Source organism: Myxocyprinus asiaticus, chromosome 40, assembly GCF_019703515.2.
Source record: "Myxocyprinus asiaticus isolate MX2 ecotype Aquarium Trade chromosome 40, UBuf_Myxa_2, whole genome shotgun sequence".
Lineage (NCBI taxonomy): Eukaryota > Metazoa > Chordata > Actinopteri > Cypriniformes > Catostomidae > Myxocyprinus > Myxocyprinus asiaticus.
Window position 1 is genome coordinate 23,117,380 of NC_059383.1, and position 19,633 is coordinate 23,137,012.

Below are 19,633 nucleotides of genomic sequence, written 5' to 3' on the forward strand. Positions count from 1 at the left end.
TTCATGAAAACAAACTGTATTTCTGTTAAGTCAATAAATTTGAAATAAATAAAAGCAGCTGGGCATTAACATTGTGCAGAATCACATCTACTGTAAACAATATCATAGCATTTCCTGTTATCAAAAAAAGTCCTAAAAGATCCATCCTAATGTGTCCATTATTAAAGTCAATATGAAATGGCATTCGCAAACCATTTTACTTGCAAAATGTAATATACTTGTAATGTAATGTAACAGGATATTCATAGAGAAAGTTAGGACATAATTTTATCCACTCGGAAATGACTGGATTGTGAAAAACTTTTTTCTCTTATGAATAACATGCACCAATGAATCAAGCACAATAAGACCAGGACTGTGAATTATGAAAGTAATTAGGGTCAATTTTACATTTACATTTATGCATTTGGCTGACGCTTTTATCCAAAGCAACTTACAGTGCCCTGATTACAGGGACAATCCCCCTGGAGCAACCTGGAGTTAAGTGCCTTGCTCAAGGACACAATGGTGGTGGCGGCTGTGGGGATTGAACCAACAACCTTCCACTTACCAGTTCAGTGCTTTAGTCCACTACACCACCACCACTCCAATTTTGGTTTCATGTTAATTTTAAAGACCATCACATGTTCCCATTTCTCAAACATACTGTATTTTCCATGTTGTGTGATCATTGAAGCAAAGGATGCAACATGTCCATTCAGTTATAGCTCACACCACAGTTTCTCGTGCTGGATTAGAGTTCTTGCTTTCAGACAGTCGTTCCTCTTGTGAGTCTGCTTGTATTGAAGCTGCAGGAGAACTCACTTCAAGAGACCCCTCTAGTGATCTGCTTGTCTCTGTTTCCTCCACTTCATCCAGAGGCAACTGGAGAAACTGAGGTAGCATCAGATGTTCTTTCTTCAGGAGACCTCTCTGATCATCAGCACTGCAACACTGAGCTCGGTTTAACAACTCTACCAAACCTATCCATTCCAGCAGTATAGACACAGATGTAGGCACTTTTATGTAAACAAGTATGTTGGAATATAAAAGACAAACTATCTAGTAAATATGAGGCAATCAGTAATTGTCTACTTCACCCTCCATGTCATATGTTCTCCTCAATCCAGGGTTCCTCTGTCTGGCAGTTGATCGGGAAATTCCTGGAGGGAACATGATTGCATCCACAGCACCTCTTCGATCCTGGTGATGGATACATTACAGGTTAGACCTCAGAAAGTTACAGGAATATGAGATGGAAATAACAGCTCTATTTCAAAACCTCGTGAGCTACCTTTCTGTTTACTGCCTACAAAGGCAGCTGCCTTTTAAGTCAACCTCCTAAATTAAATTCTGTAGAACCTCATAAGTGACTGATTTGGAACACTCTACATTTACAGCAACAAATAGCTCTTACAAACAGCACTCCTCACGTGAAGTGCACAGAAGACTCGACTCACAATTGATTTCAACAGAGTTTGACATTAGCATGTTGCTAAGCTAATGATGTGATAGTCTTAAAAGCATTAAAAAAACTATAGTAATATTGGTGTGGTGATGGGACGTGGATGCGTGTCTGTCTGCGGGAGAGAGAGAGCGGTAAGGCTTGTAAGGTAAGGTTGTAATTCTCTCCAACACCTGCCTCTTGTTATGGTGATGGCGGAAGGAGACTTAAAGCCCGCACCAGCACATCAGTTCGAGAGAGAGAGAGCGACCTGAGAGCATGAACTCGACACTTACCGAGTGTATTGGAAAAGTTTTTGTTATCTTATTGAGTGCAGTGAATCTAGGTGAACTGAGAACATTAAAGAAATCCAAGAACCTGAAGGCAGAAAATAAAAAACTTGCCGGCACTGTTTCGTTGTCTCCTGACATCTCCATTGCCCAAAAGAACTGTTCCTACTACAGTGGTGCTGAAACCCAGGAACATTTGGAGGACAATGCCATTATGGAGTCTTCACCACTGGGCGAAGTTATCAAATCCCTCGCCAGCATCCAGCAGACCCAGCATCAAGCCTTCATGGAGTTACGCCTGGAGCAGGAACAGCACTTCCAACTCCTGCTCCAGGCCCAAGCGGAGGACCAGCAGGTGTTCCGGAGTCTGATCGACAGAGAGGGGGCTGGCGCTGTGACCCCCAGAGGCCACTTCCCCCATGACCCTCATGAAGCTGGGGCCAAACGACGACACCGTAGTGTACCGAGTGGGAATTCCAAAATAAATCCTCACTGATCAAGGCACTACCTTTATGTCACAAACACTATGCAAACTATATGAATTGTTAGGTATTAAATCGATTCGCACCAGTGTTTACCACCCACAAACGGATGGGTTGGTGGAACGTTTAATAAATCCTTAAAAAACATGATTCATGGGGGCCTGGGTAGCTTAGCAAGTAAAGACACTGACTACCACACCTGGAGTTGCAAGTTTTACCCACCCTAACAACCGGGCCAATTGGTTGCTTAGGAGACCTGGCTGGAGTCACTCAGCACACCCTGGATTCGAACTTGCGACTCCAGGGGTGGTAGTCAGTGTCAATACTCACTGAGCTACCCAGGCCCCTGGCAAGGGCCCTTTGAGGTCACACGGTGAGTCGGAGATCTCGATTATGAGGTTAAGCGAATGGATGGGGCAGGGCACAACAAGTTTACCATCTCAACCTCCTAAAGTCATGGAGGGAGGCGGTCTGTGGCCTTAGCGACGGTAGTCCCCGAGAGGGTGGAGCTCAGGCCGGAGGTGACTTTTAAACCAAATTCATTCACCCCTGTCCCTTGTGGAGACCACCTCTCACCGTTGCATCTCACAGACGTTGCCAAGTTTTTAAATGGAATTTGCGGATGTGTTCTCGCCTCTTCCTGGTCGCACGAACCTCATAGAGCACCACATCGAGACCACCTCGGGGGGGGTGGTTCGTAGCTGCCCCTATCGCCTTCCTGAACACAAAAAAAGGTAGTTAAGGAAGAATTAGAGATGATGCTTGATATGGGTGTAATAGAAGAGTCACACAGCGATTGGGCCAGCCCGGTGGTTCTGGTACCTAAGAGCAACGGGACGGTCCGGTTCTGTGTAGACTATCGCAAAGTGAACGTGGCGTCCAAATTTGACGCATACCCAATGCCTCGGATTGACAAATTGCTTGATCGGATGGGTGCAGCTCAATTTTATTCGACACTGGACTTACTGTAACAAAGGGTTATTGGCAGATCCCTTTAACTCCAATCTCCCGAGAAAAAAACGGCTTTGTCCACACCGTTCGGCCAACACCAATTTGTGACCCTCCCCTTTGGTTTGTTCGGGGCCCAGGCCACGTTTCAGCATTTCATGAACAAAATCCTCAGACCCCATATGGCATATGCTGCTGCATATTTAGATTATATTATTATTTATATTAATGACTGGCAGTGGCATATGCAACATCTGAGAGCTGTCCTGAGATCACTGCGATGGGCAGGGCTCACGGCCAACACGAAGAAGTGCGCAAGTGGGTGAGTGGAAGTTCGGTATCTGGGGTTCCACTTGGGCCACGGGCAGGTGCGTCTCCAGGTTAACAAAACCGCAGCGATCACAGCCTGTCTGAGGCCCAAGACCAAAAAGGAGATGAGACAGTTTCTGGGGCTGGCTGACTACTACCGAAGATTTGTGCCTAGTTACTCTGACATCACCAGCCCGCTGACTGATGTTACTAGAAAGGGGGCCCCCGATCCGGTCCAGTGGACAGAGTCGTGCTAACAGGCTTTCCCAAAAATAAAATCTGCGCTTTGTGGGGGGCCGCTTTTATATGCTCCTTATTTCTCTTTCCCCTTTATTACTTTTGGAGTGAGACTTAAAAGCCGCACCAGCGCATCAGTTCGAGAGAGAGAGAGCGACCTGAGAGCACGAACTCGCCGCTTACTGAGTGTATTGAAAAAGTTTTGTTATCTTATTGAGTGAATCTACGTGAATTGAGTGCATTAAAGAAATCCAAGAACCTGAAGGCAGAAAATAAAAGACTTGCCAGCACTGTTTTGTTGTCTCTTGACACCTCCATTGCCCAAAAGAACTGATCCTACTACAGTGGTGCCGAAACCCAGGAATATTTGGAGGACAATGTCATTATGGAGTCTTCACCACTGGGCGAAGTTATCAAATCCCTCGCTAGCATCCAGCAGACCCAGCATCAAGCCCTCATGGAGTTACGCCTGGAGCAGGAACAGCGCTTCCAACTCCTGCTCCAGGCCCAAGCGGAGGAGCGGCAGGTGTTCCGGAGCCTGATTGACAGATAGGGGGCTGGTGTTGCGACCCCCCCCAGAGGCAACTTCCCCCATGACCCTCATGAAGCTGGGGTCAAATGACGATCCGGAGGCCTATCTTGTCTTGTTCAAGAAAACCGTTGAGGTGTGGAAGTGGCCGCCCGACCAGTGGGCGGCACGCTCGTTGCCATTACTCTCCAGGGATGCGCAAAGAAATCCAAGAACCTGAAGGCAGAAAATAAAAGACTTGCCAGCACTGTTTCGTTGTCTCTTGACACCTCCATTGCCCAAAAGAACTGATCCTACCACAGTGGTGCCAAAACCCAGGAATATTTGGAGGACAATGCCATTATGGAGTCTTCACCACTGGGCGAAGTTATCAAATCCCTCGCCAGCATCCAGCAGACCCAGCATCAAGCCCTCATGGAGTTACGCCTGGAGCAGTGACTTGCCAGCACTGTTTCATTGTCTCCTGACTCCTCCATTGTCCAAAAGAACTGATCCTACTATAATTGGGTATTATAGTCCATTTTTAATTAGATTGAACTTTTTAATCAACACTTTTTAGTACTGAATGAAATAGACCTATACTTTGGGTTAATTTTTCATGAGCTCATTGCAATACATTCTGGAAATGCCTTCTCTACAATGGATGAGTGTGATGCTGCCATAGAATTTGGCCAAAAGAAGGTACCTTTTGGAACAGTCTTTGTGTAGCAAGCACACCTATCATGCCTTAAAATGCTGTCTAGGTAGGCAGATTACTAGATTTTGGAACAAAGCAAATTAGTTATGTCTTCCTGAAGCAAATCTAGACTCACTTGTAATGAAGGAGGTGAGAAGTTGCCATTTGAGCTGCTGGCCTGATCAACACCTGTTAGATAGAGATAGATTGATTAAAAACTGATTACAGAAAGTCAGAAAAGATTTTCCAATGTTAAAATATTCCATCTCTGTTCTAACCCAAACTAGCTATGCATTTGGGTTCATCTTCTGATTAAGGGACCATTCAGGGACATGTAGTCATGTCAAGTATTAGTCCATCGGTAAATCTGGATGCTTAGAATTGCTGAGGTGAAAACCATAAGGTGTATTATTTAAAAAGTGAGCAGCAAAGCATGACCTGATATCCATACCTCTATCAAGAATTAGTGTCTTATTGGCCAGACAAGTGACAGCTGTGTTCATATTTATGATCTGTCCACTTCCACTCTGAGAATAAAGACCACAAAGATTAAAGTGGTTTGAGAATATGATCACGAGTGTTGGATTTAAGTAGCTTTAAGAAGAAGAACAACATATCTGAGGAATATCAATACAGTTTTGCCTTCCAAGACATAACCAAAGTTCAGCCATGCAACTCTATGTGGAGCAAGCTGATAGGTTCTTTGACTTGTTATATGTTAGCAAATCGGCTCACTCATATGTGACATGTTAAGCCAATCGGCTCGCTGGTGTAAGATGATTGGTCCTCTGACTTGTTATCGGGTAGCCAATCAACTTGAGTCTTTCTCTTTGTATAACATTAAATGGCTCAGTTTTGCTGATAAGTTGGTTTCTTTGCAGTGCGCTGTGAGAGTAGCTAGCATACATTTAGTGCACATGGCTCTTCGGAGCAGCATCAGTACAGAAGTCTTGATGATAGATCTGCTTGTTTAAGGGGTTGTGTTTTGTGTTTATGTTTTATGCATTTTGTGCAGCTCCCCTGCTTTGCTGGGGGCATAGTGCGAATTACACCATGACATTCGGGGGTCTCCCCTTTTTATCGTCGCTGGGGGGGATGCTGAGATTGGTGTCTCAGATTTCCTCTGTAGACTGGGGGGGATGCTGTTTTGCAAGGGCTTGAAGCCCGAAGTTACGGTCCTTGAAGCACATGCCGAGGCGGAGTTACAACAAACAGGAAGGGATCTGCTCAGATCTGATTCAGCAAAGACTCCAGTCAGGTTATTCCTTCTGAGACCCCCCTTAATTTGCACTGTGGTTGGAGGATTGTTTGTAATGTCTATTTGTGCAGCAGCATGTAATACATGCTCAATGCAGCATGTCTATATGTCCACATGCTAATTCACAGTATGTACTGAAAGTGTATTTTCTAACAGTAGCGAGTCTCCGTACTTGCTCTGCAGCAGCAGCAATGTTAGCAGATCTAGTCCGCCAAGACCAACATCCTATCAAAATGTCATACCCACATTCACATGCTAAATCTTTCTGAGAGTTGTCATACTGAACTAGGGTTAAATAGAATTAGATAGGATTAAATTGAATGACCGGTACTCTTACTAACATTTAGTACGCCAGTAGTTATTCTGATAAGAGCATAACAGTAGGGTTCCAAAATTTAAAATCTTATTGATTTTCTCCATAGATTCTCCAAAATTTATTTTAACAGACAGACAACCTATCATAAGCTCTGAAGTTAAACAAAGGATGCTGCTGTAAAAGCCACAAGTTAGTGTGATTTCAACAGGTTTCAAAGCAAAATCCACTATCAGAAAATTTGCTGTTAACATGGAAACAGGAATCATGGCAAAAGAATCCACCCATGACCATCCACTCCCATAAAGCATTGAGAATGATGCAATAGAGTCAGTCTCTCTACAATCTCAAGCAATTTATATATTTGTGTAGTGTAATAGTAAACCAACAGCAAAACAAAAGCTGTAGACATCCGCACCAAATAATGAAAGGGCCTATATTTCCAAATAGCTTTGGTGCATAAGCTCAAAAAATTATACTATAGTCCAAAAGAGAGGGGAAGTTTACACACAATGTGTAGAAAAAGTCTTACAATTTTTTAGTTTACTGAGAGGCCAAAAAGTACGAAAGTGCAAAAAGTGCTCAGTGCAAAGACAAAAAGTTTTCGATTTCGTCATCAGTGTCCCGTTAACAATATCACGCCTGCATCCATTTATAAAGAGGGAGTATTTACCGTATTTGTCCTAATAGAATTGACTTAAAAATATACAAATGTTTGCTAAATGTTATAGACATACAGCCTCTTTATATGGTATACCGGCATTCACATATATTACTAAAGTAACAAAGACAAGTTATCATCAAGAATCTACATGTATATATCAGGAGATAGAGAAGGACACAAATTACATAAAAATTACATGTGTATGCTTAACTTGTTCAATAACCAAAAAAGTTAAAGCAGATACCGAATGGCCAGCTTCTAAAAAGTGGCATGCAATTGGAAATTTTTTATCTTTCCTTCTCACGGTGCTCATATGCTCAATTATATGTGTTCTAATTTGTCTAATGGTTTTTCCCACATATTGTGTGCTGCATGGACAAGAAATTAGATAAATTACATTCTCAGAACTACAAGTGACAACTGTTTTATACTGTATATGCTGTCTGTTATACAGCTCATAAATGAGCTGATTTTCTGTTGTTATTCTTACAGGCATGCAATTCAAACATGGGAAAAAACCAGAACACCCATGTTTGAATTGCACCGCAGGCCGGGTGCCATAGGTAATCCCAGCAGTGCTGATTTTGGGCCATATAGCATGATTGCGAGTGTGATATTGCTTATATACAACAGTTCAATGAACAAGTACATTTTAAAAAATTAGGAAAAACTGAGTATGGTTACAAAAAAATGCATTTGTGCATGAAACTACTTTATTACGTGACGGATCAGAATCTGCTGTTGCTGGTTCAAACCAAATGATGTGTCCAAGCCTCTCAAAATTTTCACTTTAGAACTAGTATCACAGCTTGGGCTGTTTCTAACAAGTTATTGGAGAAACAAGGATGTGTGTGAGTGAGTGAGTGAGTGAGTGAGTGAGAGAGAGAGTGATATGGAGCGTGTGCGATCACCTGTCTCTGTTGCCACTCCCAAGCAAAGATTCTATAGTGTGTTAGTCAGCTTTCTGAAGATAATGTAATTTTGGTCAAATTCATCTTATTTTTTCTGTAGAAAAATAGCCGTCTGAGCAGGGGTATTCCTCCCTATTTCGCGGTAGCCAGTGCGCAAGAATCATTTACTATAGAAACCGCAATCTCCTCCGGCATTTTGAACATTATATCATCTCCAATGTGGAAACTCCGGTAAAAGGTAAGCATCTTGAATTTGTGTAATTAATCAGTCTGTTGTGTCTCTCAGCTGTGATGAGCCTTAATGCTGAAGTTTTTTGTTTAAAGCTGTTTTTCCCAGCTTTAGTAGTGTAGTAGTAATCCGAGAAATCACAGAGTGCCCGATGAATGAAAATACTGACTGACTGACGAAGCACCTCACCTCAGCGGAATCATTTACACACAAAAATGGTCTTTTGCTGCCACCTGCTGGCTAAAATCTGCGATGTCTCAAAAATAAATGTAAAGAGACACATCTAGCTTTTTGCACATCTGCACTGCTCTTACACTTTAGTTTAGAACGGCATGAACACAAGCAAAGTGATACAAACAGTGAAGCGTCTGAGTGCTGATGTTCTGAGACATCAATACTCATGGAACATCTCTCGTCCAATCAGATTCGAGGATCAGAACTAACTGTTGTGTGTATATATAAATATATATATATATATATATATATATATATATATATATATATATATATATATACACAGTATATGGTATTTTATTATAGTCAATGACTTGTGTTGTACCGTTGTTGATTAGGCTGTTTTATTACATCCTGCGCAATGCTTTTTGAGATGAATACTTCATTCCCTCATGAAAGACATTAAGTACACATTCTTTTTTGCTTTTGTTATGTTTACGGCTAAATAGTCTTCAATGAAGGATTATTTTAAATGCTTATGGAGAAAATGAATGAGAAATATACTCCCAGATCCCAGTCTGATGGAAAATTGGGTAGTCACTGTTGCGCTGTAATATACCATATCACAAGTCGAGTTATATTTTGCATATCAACCATATTGAGTTTTGTGTTTCTGTGCATTTCTTGGGGCCTCGATAGACATGAAACAAAATGATTTGTTCAGTATTGGCAGTGTCCTAGTTTGTCAGCAGCAATTTAATAACCATAGAAACAGGAAAATCAAATCTCTGCCTGTATACAGCTGTGGTCCATCAAAAAGGTCAAACTGCTAACTTTTAACAAAGAACGAAATGGAGTGTTTGTTCTAGTCACTGTAGGCCACTACTTACCATGGTGACAGTGGTGTCCTGTGGCCTGAGGTGGTATTTGTTAAGCACTGTGGTGAGTGCATCCTGCAGGGTTTTATTAGACTTCACCACAACAGCCACCGTCTTACCTGTGAATGCTACCTTCACTCTGTACAAAAAAATCACAACACACATAAGAATTAGTTCACCCAAAAATGAAAATTATTTACTCACACTCGTTCATTCCAAATCTGTACTACTTGTTTTCTTCCATGGAATACAAAAAGTGATTTTTTTTTAAGAATGTCCTGAGCACTCTTTTCCATATAATGAAAATGAATAAGGATTGAAGCGGTCAAGCTTTTTGGAGCCATCCAGGCCATTCAGGTTTTAAATAACATTAGAGTGAATTATGATTTTTATTTTATTTATTTTTTGGGGGGGTGAACTATTCCTTTAACACTTGATGTCAGTTTGGCAATTTAAACAGATTGTTCATACTTGAAAAAGAACTAAGGAGGGTTTGCTGACAAAAATAGTATTTCTGTTAAAGAGCAAAAAAGAAATTGCACAATACTCACGCAAAAGTAACCCTCAGTTCTAAATACACCTGCTGGTCCTTCAGCACAGAGCTGTCCTGATCCAACGACAGTGGTTGCTATACCATGACATGATACGAATAAAAAATACAAAAAATGTTAGAAAAGGATAAAGAGAAAAATAGAAGGCAGTAGTTCTGTTCCAAAGCAAAACCTAATGAGCTACTTTACAACCTACTGTCTACAAAGGCTGCCTTCTAAGTCACCATCATAAATGTCATTCCCAATTGTGAACCTAGCAAGTGACTAATTTGGAATGCAAAAAACAAATATTGCTCCTCACGCGAAGAGCACGGGAAAATGAATTTGCAATTTGTTTCCAAAAGAGTCTGACGCTAGCATGTTGCTAAGCTAACGATACAATATTCTTACAAGAATAAAAATACACCGCAATCTAAAATATCTGGTAAAATAGTCAATTTGTCATTACAATGAATAGTTTTTATTGATGCTTTTCAATACTGAACAAAATGTAAGTTTATTTATAATGAAATACTATCGCTCGCTCTGTCCGCCACCTTACATTTTTTTCACTGAGCTTGTGCCAATGCTGGGATTTCCTTTTCTGTGAAGGAAGCATATAATGCTGCCTTAGAATTTGGTTAAAATGAGGTATCTTAGGAGGCAGCATAATTAAGTAGCCTACCTTTTGAAACAGCCTTTGCGTCGCAGTGTGTCTATGATGCTTTAAAATACCTCCATAGGAAGCTCATTAGGTTTTGGACCATAGCATCTGAGGTAAATCAGAAACTCTATGTCAAGATCTTACTGTCTAATTGGTCTTACCTTGTCTTTGCCCTGCAGGTAGATGATGATATCTGTCAGAGGAAGGCCTCTTTTCTCACACAAGCCGGTGAGCATGCTGCGGACAGTTAGGCCGGGTCGGGCCGGAGTCAGAGAGGCCGTGCCATCAGGCAGGAACACACAGCAGTACTTATCGGCCCTTCCTTCTGCAGAGCGTGCAACTAATTTATCAACCTGCAACAACAGATATTTTTATATGTACTAGTATGACAGGTACAGTATAACACTTAAATTGGTAGACTTGTATTGGCAAGTTACCTCTGAACTCTTCAATACACTCTTGAAATTGTTTGGAGATTCTGGATGTGCCAACAACAGAGAACAGAGAATTTAATACAGTGCATGACCTAAATCAGAGTCTGAGGCTAATGTATAATTAGTCTATATTTATTTAATGTTATTAGTTAAGTTTGTTCCATGTTCAAACAATCTTTTATGTTCTGACTTCATAAAATCACCTCCCCAGGAGCCTCTCTTCTCTTTCCGCTTGTCCTTTCCAATCATGCCTTGCAGATTCACCTTCCTTCTCTCCACCACATCATCAGCCTCTGCTGTTCCTGATTTAAACTTCAGCCTCTGGAAAAGAACAAACTAATTTTAATCTCCTATTATGAAAAAAATAAATATTTGCTATAATTTGGCACTAGGAGTGCGTAAATTAAGTTGCTGTTATATTTTTGTTTTTACTAGGGCTGTCAATTTAACGCGTTAATTCAATGCAATTAATTCTATTAAAAAAACTATGCATTGCAAAAACGTAACAAAACGACTGTTATAAGGAATTTTCTTATCATCGGAGTAATTCAAGCTTAAAGCACCACCTTCGCATTTTCATGAGTCTCAGTCAGCAGGAGGCAGTAAGCACAACTTCAGCTCTACAGGCTATACAGACAGCTATACAGACAACAAACCACAGCAGACAGCTCAAGATGAGGATGCGTTCTTGCATTCAAACACAGCTGCATGGTGCACAACTTCGAATGCAGGGGTCTCGAGATGTGTTGTTTTTTTTTAAAGTTTCAAACAATGTTTAACTTGACATAGCATCCTAAAAAGGCTGTTTGTGACGTGATGAATCCAAAGTGAGATCCTTCAAAAGCGTCCATCTGATGCACACACATACAGTAGACACATCCTTAGGAAAGCCCTAAGAGGCCAAAAAGACCTTATTCACAGCAGCGCCATCTTTGATTTTGATGGGAATAACAATGAGGCTGTGAGGGATAGACATACAGTCTCTTCAATGCGTTGTACTGCAGTTTGTGGATTGTTTGTTTGTGGATCGTTCCGCGGACAAAATATTGAAAAAATATCTTTACAACAACATTCAGTAGACAAAAAAACTCTGTGGGAAATCAGACAGAATCTAGGAGCTTTATTCAGCTTTATACCATGCGTGCCACTGAAGAGATGGTAATTCTATCCCTCACAACCTCGTTTTAATTCACGTCAAAAATCAAAGATGGCACTATTGTGAATAAGGTCTATAAGTCTATTTTGGACAGATTGATGAATTCAGTTGCAAATGAAAAGCTTGTTGCATAATCAGTCCTTTACTTGTCTGCCACAATAATGTAATGTATATTGATTTATCTGAATTATTAAATGCATTATATATTATACTTATATTTATTTATATATAATTATTTATACTTGTTTAATCATATATTAAATAATTTTTATTTGGGGGACTTTCTCTGTAAATATTGATTATATGTGATTAATTGTGATTAATCGGCACAGGATGTAATTAATTCTATTAAAAATTGTAATTGACAGTCCTAGTTTTACACATTAATTAATGAGAGATTGAACTCATCCCCATGCCTTGCCCTGCTAAACAAAGTATATTAAACCGTTAGGCTGATCTGGTTGCTAGTTGTATACAGGTTTTTGGCACTTTTGGGCACTTGTCTGGTCAGGCTGGGAGACCAGCGTCCCGCACCAGCTGGTCAGCCAAACCAGCTGAAGACAGGCTTGGCCATCTTAAACCAGCTAAGACCAGAAAATCAGCTTAGCCTGATTTAAGTTGTTTTTATTTGTTTTTTTCAGTAATGCGTCCTTTCACATTTTATCTACAGGCTATGCGTGCAACCTTACCCAGACTTAGCACCTTCATGGGTTCCATACCTCCTTAGTTCTGTTGTCAGTCTTGGCTTGCTCTCTGGGTGAAGTACTACTGGTGTGTTTTGTTGATGTGAGGGGTTTGCCACGAGAGTCCAGCCCTGGCAGAGGCCTGCCCTCCACATTAGCCAGCATGCACCTCTGATATAGTTGTGAGCGTACAAAGCGTGTATAGCTGTCAAACTTCATCAGCTTGAAGATCTGGAAGGGGGGAGAGAGGGAGAGTGGAAGGGAAAAGAGAGGATAGGTAAGGACACTTCTGCTCAAGAGGGACTCAAAAGAGGGTCTTGATTTGATTGCCTTTAGTAGCTCTGGATAATTGAGTCGTGATTGCTGTCTGTCCTTAAACTAAAGTGGTTTGCTTCACTAAATATGACATAACAAAAGCTTCTTTGAATGAAAATATATATTCAGTAACATACATTTCTATGTCCTTAAGCTGCACTAAAGAGCACAACTACAATGGGATCTGCTTTCATATAGTTTTTCCTTGGACATCCTCCTCGGTTTTTGATCTTATTTTGCTTGCCAGAGTGATGCAAAATTTGACTCTCTACTGGTTTGTTGTCCCATTGTTAAGGATGAAAGCATTTAAAAATGTATTGTAAAGCACACTTAAGATGGTGCTCACGATTAGTGATGTCCAGCTCGTGAACGAATCGTTCTTTTGAACCAGTTCTTTTTAGTGAACAAGTTGAACTAGTTCACCAAATCGGACTGAATCGTTTGAAACAGTTCGTGTCTCGAGTTAACACTGATCCACAAGTTACTCTATCTTAACCTGTGTCTCGGATGTGCCTGACACTCCAAATCGAAATGAGCCGATAACCGGGAGTAATATGGTCCTAGAACTGGTGATATTTTATGGGGCTTTTGCCGACTCTTCTTTGCAATTAACCGCTCCAACTAGTTCACAAATCGGACTGAACACTCGGGTCACAACAGCTCTCGAGTCAACAGTACAATGAGTTGCTCATAACTTACAGTTCTCGAGTCAACAGTACACTGATCCGAGGACAGCAGTTCTCGAGTCAACAGTACACTGATCCGAGGACAGCAGCTCTCGAGTCAACAGTACACTGATCCGAGGACAGCAGCTCTCGCGTTAGCAGTACATTGAGTCGATCACAGCAGTTTGCGAGTCACCAGTACACTGAACTGAGGGTACGTTTACACAACAACGATGTACTAAAAACGGAAACGTTTTTCCTTTGCGTTTTTGAAAAGTTTTGCGTACAGATGACAACGTTGTTAAAATGATCTCTGTTCGCACAAATCTGCAAAAATGACTAAAAACGCTGTATTATGCATGCCAGGCCAGTAGTTGGCGATGTCACTTTGTAAAGAAACCCATTTTCAAAAGTTTGCGTTTTCAGGCACCAAAACGGCATTGTCATGTAAACTAACAGCCAAAACGCATACAAAGTTTTCCATTTTTTGGTTGAAAACGTTGTAGTGTAAACAGCCCCTGAGAATCGCCTCTTTTGGACATAATACTGAGAACTGCTGATCAGTGAGCAGCAGATGAGCATGCATGAACCGAGGATTTGAAGAGGGGGCGAAACGTTTCAGTCGAGAGATGTAAACAAATTTTACTGTTGAGTATTGTGCATGTAGATTATATCTGAAGTTGTGATGCGCTGGATCATAGTTTCTGTAAAAAAAAAAAAAAAAAAGTTCATTTAAGACTAGTTTAATCACTTTTTATGCTTTAAACGTGTAGAACATCCACGTTTGTATAGCAGTGTCAGTACTGGGTGCAAAACTTTAAAGTAGGATGTATAGTAAGATCGCTGAATGAAACACTGATGACAATAAACACCCTTATTATTATAACTTAATTAAATACAATGTTATAATCAGCAATATGCCCTTACATATGGCTTTATTGAATGTGTTTGTGCATGTATTCTACGACGCCGGCGTATTAACATTATATATAGACATCATTACGTGATGACGTAAATGAACTGGTGAATCGGTGAAATTTAACCAGTTCATTGAAACGAACCGTCCGAAAGAACCGGTTCGTGGAAAAGAATCGGACTTCCCATCACTACTCAAGATACTGCTCGCTTTAAGTGGAGACAGCTTGGTTTATGCTAATGGGAGTGTTCTAGTTTTTTGCATCACGTTGCTAGCAGTGTAGACAGAGAGTAAGTTGCTTGCTGTTGGGATGTAGCAGTGGCATTTTCTCCAAAGAGGCAAGGGAGGCAGTGCCACCTCAAAATATTCAGGGGAGAAAAAAATCGATTGTTAATAAATAAAACAAATACAATATTACAGAATGTGAGCTCAAATAGTGTGTATAGCAGTCGTATTTCCAAAGTAACACTGTCAAACTGCGACATCAGCGGATAAAGTTTCAGAGAGAGGCAGCGTCTCTCATTTCAAATGGAGTGTGGCATGGTGGCTGTGTGGAGTTCTGCAGAGGCGGAATTTCGGATCTGATTTGAGCTTCAGATACATTGAAATATTTGTGACTAGACCGTATGTGACCGCTGAATTTCTACTCCCTATTTGCTGAATTATTATTGTTGTTGTTGTTAGGCAACTATTAATTATAATAACTATAAAACCAGAAATGATAATGATAATATTAATAAAAATAATGGAATCTGAGTAAATATTGATTGTGAATTTTATTTTATTCATCCATCTGCTCAATAGCAAGATTTGGTAGCAAATCTCAGAAAACAATTCACAAAACCAACAACATTACTGACATTCTTTAAAGCTTTTTTGAATTTTATTTTTTTTACCTTTCTCTATGTCTCAAGGGGCTAGGTGCTCTGACATCGCAATTTGTGAGTGCCTTCTCCCATGCAACGAACATTGCAGGACTGTGGCAGCATTTTTGCAAAATACAGTTATGTGGTTTATTACACATCTCAGGGCAGTTCCGAAGTGAAATGTCCGCTGTTTGGCTCTTAAAGCGAGTGAAATGTTCTCCCGAACAGATGAGGTTTTTAAGGTTAATGTTCTATTAAGTTTTAAATCAACAAAACTGACCTCCCTATCCTAAACCTTAAACCTAAACCTAACCGATAGCAAATGTGAGATGAAAATTACAATTAATGTCATTTTGTGGTGCTTCTGTGACACTTTGGGCTCACGTGTTGACTTGCGTGCTCTTCAGGGGCCGGTTGCACCAGCTATACGTACGTTACAACTTAGCCTAGTTGTGGCGCAAATGGGCACTAAGTCACAATTTACGCACTACTAAATATTTGAGTGTTGCACCATTAAACTTAGGTAGGACATAACCCTACGTATAAACTAAATATTTATGGAAGCCTCCGACCAGAAGTAATGGTTGGAATAAAAAAGCAGACTCATTTACTGACATCAATGAGCTCATGTTTTGTGTGATAGACTTCAGTCCTTTCGACATATACAGGTGCATCTCAATAAATTAGAATGTCGTGGAAAAGTTCATTTATTTCAGTAATTCAACTCAAATTGTGAAACTCGTGTATTAAATAAATTCAATGCACACAGACTGAAGTAGTTTAAGTCTTTGGTTCTTTTAATTGTGATGATTTTGGCTCACATTTAACAAAAACCCACCAATTCACTATCTCAAAAAATTAGAATACATCATAAGACCAATTAAAAAAAACATTTTTAGTGAATTGTTGGCCTTCTGGAAAGTATGTTCATTTACTGTATATGTACTCAATACTTGGTAGGGGCTCCTTTTGCTTTAATTACTGCCTCAATTTGGCGTGGCATGGAGGTGATCAGTTTGTGGCACTGCTGAGGTGGTATGGAAGCCCAGATTTCTTTGACAGTGGCCTTCAGCTCATCTGCATTTTTTGGTCTCTTGTTTCTCATTTTCCTCTTGACAATACCCCATAGATTCTCTATGGGGTTCAGGTCTGGTGAGTTTACTGGCCAGTCAAGCACACCAACACCATGGTCATTTAACCAACTTTTGGTGCTTTTGGCAGTGTGGGCAGGTGCCAAATCCTGCTGGAAAATGAAATCAGCATCTTTAAAAAGCTGGTCAGCAGAAGGAAGCATGAAGTGCTCCAAAATTTCTTGGTAAACGGGTGCAGTGACTTTGGTTTTCAAAAAACACAATGGACCTACACCAGCAGATGACATTGCACCCCAAATCATCACAGACTGTGGAAACTTAACACTGGACTTCAAGCAACTTGGGCTATGAGCTTCTCCACCCTTCCTCCAGACTCTAGGACCTTGGTTTCCAAATGAAATACAAAACTTGCTCTCATCTGAAAAGAGGACTTTGGAACACTGGGCAACAGTCCAGTTCTTCTTCTCCTTAGCCCAGGTAAGACGCCTTTGACATTGTCTGTGGTTCAGGAGTGGCTTAACAAGAGGAACACGACAACTGTAGCCAAATTCCTTGACATGTCTGTGTGTGGTGGCTCTTGATGCCTTGACCCCAGCCTCAGTCCATTCCTTGTGAAGTTCACCCAAATTCTTGAATCGATTTTGCTTGACAATCATAAGGCTGCGGTTCTCTCGGTTGGTTGTGCATCTTTTTCTTCCACACTTTTTCCTTCCACTCAACTTTCTGTTAACATGCTTGGATACAACACTCTGTGAACAGCCAGCTTCTTTGGCAATGAATGTTTGTGGCTTACCCTCCTTGTGAAGGGTGTCAATGATTGTCTTCTGGACAACTATCAGATCAGCAGTCTTCCCCATGATTGTGTAGCCTAGTGAACCAAACTGAGAGACCATTTTGAAGGCTCAGGAAACCTTTGCAGGTGTTTTGAGTTGATTAGCTGATTGGCATGTCACCATATTCTAATTTTTTGAGATAGTGAATTGGTGGGTTTTTGTTAAATGTGAGCTAAAATCATCACAATTAAAAGAACCAAAGACTTAAACTACTTCAGTCTGTGTGCATTGAATTTATTTAATACACGAGTTTCACAATTTGAGTTGAATTACTGAAATAAATGAACTTTTCCACGACATTCTAATTTATTGAGATGCACCTGTATGATGGCGTTGACACTCGTTTACATTTATGGGAGAAAACATCATGTAAAAACCTTACCTCTTCAGCATGAAACTGATCTAACAGTGCACTTTACTGTGTACTCCGCCTGGTGTTAAGTTTCAACATATACGAAATAGATATTAAACGGAATAAATGTCTATTTTTCCAGCCTGTTGTATTAGTATTTATTTATTGTCCCTTATTCATTTTAGATAGTTATTGAATATTGTTATTTACATAAGCTAAATAAGTAATTAATGAAATCTTGTTTTATTACGTATCGTATTTCAATGGGGATATAATTTATTACAGCTGACAGTTACAACAGTTACAAGCAAACAAGGTTTGAACAAGATCAAACTGAAATTCACAGCTGTTTAACACTTCTGTGTACAAATTTCAAGGCTGCTTATTGGATCAGTACAGGTAAACATCATATTATGCGACTACGCATTACTTTACGGAGAGCTTACGGACTACTAATTAAGTCTTGCCTTAAGGACAGTTGGTGCAACCAAATTAAGCACTGACTTAGTTACAAACTAACTAGTAGTTACTAAGCCCTTAGTGTGAAATTTACGTGTCAACTTAAGTGAGACCTTACGCACAGCTGGTCCAACCCTACCCAGGACTCATACCCCGGTCCTTTGTATCATAAATGCAACTCTTTATCAGTTGAGCTACCACAAAATTTGATCACACTTGAACAAGCTTGTAAAAGTAGTTGATTATGTAATGCAAACTTTAAAATAAGTCTTAAAATTTACTAGAAATGTGCTCTAGTAAAAGTGTTAAGATGTCATAAGATAGCATTGTGTGAGGAACAGGGCAAAAAGTAAGTGTTTATGAACTGATAATCTGCCTTTTTACTCGTGATTTGAGTGAAATGGGATAAAAGTAATTGTTTTAGCACCTCTAGTGTCCATTTCACCAGGAAACTGCCATGTTGCATACAACTGGCCACATAAAAATCATTCTGCAAAAATGTAGTAATTGTAACATGACCAGGTTGCCAATGAAAAAAGTAATTTTTTACTTTTTTTAATACTTAAGTATGATTTAATGTGCATATTGTTTTTTACTTTCACTCAAATATGTTTTTGGCTAGATACTTGGACTTTTAATTGAATAAAATTTTCACTCAGTATCCATACTTTCACTTAAGTATAATTTCAGAGTACTTTTTACATCACTGCTCACTCCATGGGGCACTGAAGAGGAATTTAGACCCTACTCATGAAAAGGTTAACACCATAGGTGTCATGATGGCATGGAGATGTCCCTTAAAGAACGAGTGCTCACTAAAAACTGGCTAATTTGCAGACCATTTAATGGTTTAAGACATTTTAAATTAATTTTAATTTGGACATGACCAAAAGTGGTGTTGTCCAAGTCAGTTTGCTGTTTACTCTGTAATTAGTCCATCCACTTCCATCGGCCCATCCACATTCAACTGAGCTTCGTGCTCATATTTTTGAATGAATACATCAAATTCAGTCGGGTGGTCACATACGAACTAGTCACAAATATTTCAACATATCTGAAGCTCAAATCAGATACAAAATTCCGCCTCTGCAGATGGTCGGAACTCCACACAGCTCTTACCCAGTAATTACAAGGGTATTATGCTATTAATGTGGTTTATGAGGACATTTCTAGTGTCCCCATAATTCAAATCTCTTAAACATACTAAACAATGTTTTTTTGAAAATGTAAAAATGCAGAAAGTTTTCTGCAAGGGTTAGGTTTAGGGGTAGGGTTAGGGGATAGAATCTATAGTTCGTACAGTATAAAAATCATTATGTCTATGGAGAGTCCTCATAATGATAGCTGC

At 40.1% G+C, this 19,633-nt stretch overlaps 1 protein-coding gene across 2 annotated transcripts in view; it reads right to left on the reverse strand.

Annotated features, from left to right (window-relative positions):
• LOC127430390 (regulator of G-protein signaling 14-like) overlaps positions 1-19,633 on the reverse strand; it is a 32,518-nt gene continuing 12,885 nt past the window's right edge. The window contains exons 6-15 of one of the 2 annotated variants that reach the window (XM_051680111.1): positions 12,825-13,019; positions 11,153-11,270; positions 10,953-10,993; positions 10,677-10,868; positions 9,873-9,949; positions 9,334-9,460; positions 5,346-5,421; positions 5,031-5,083; positions 1,080-1,182; positions 1-962 (exon numbers count right to left, since the gene is read on the reverse strand). In XM_051680111.1, coding sequence (XP_051536071.1) covers positions 709-962; positions 1,080-1,182; positions 5,031-5,083; positions 5,346-5,421; positions 9,334-9,460; positions 9,873-9,949; positions 10,677-10,868; positions 10,953-10,993; positions 11,153-11,270; positions 12,825-13,019 — 1,236 coding nt within the window. In that variant the 3' untranslated portion in view covers positions 1-708. The remainder of the gene's footprint in view (positions 963-1,079; positions 1,183-5,030; positions 5,084-5,345; positions 5,422-9,333; positions 9,461-9,872; positions 9,950-10,676; positions 10,869-10,952; positions 10,994-11,152; positions 11,271-12,824; positions 13,020-19,633) is intronic. The other variant, XM_051680112.1, reaches the window with a different exon arrangement.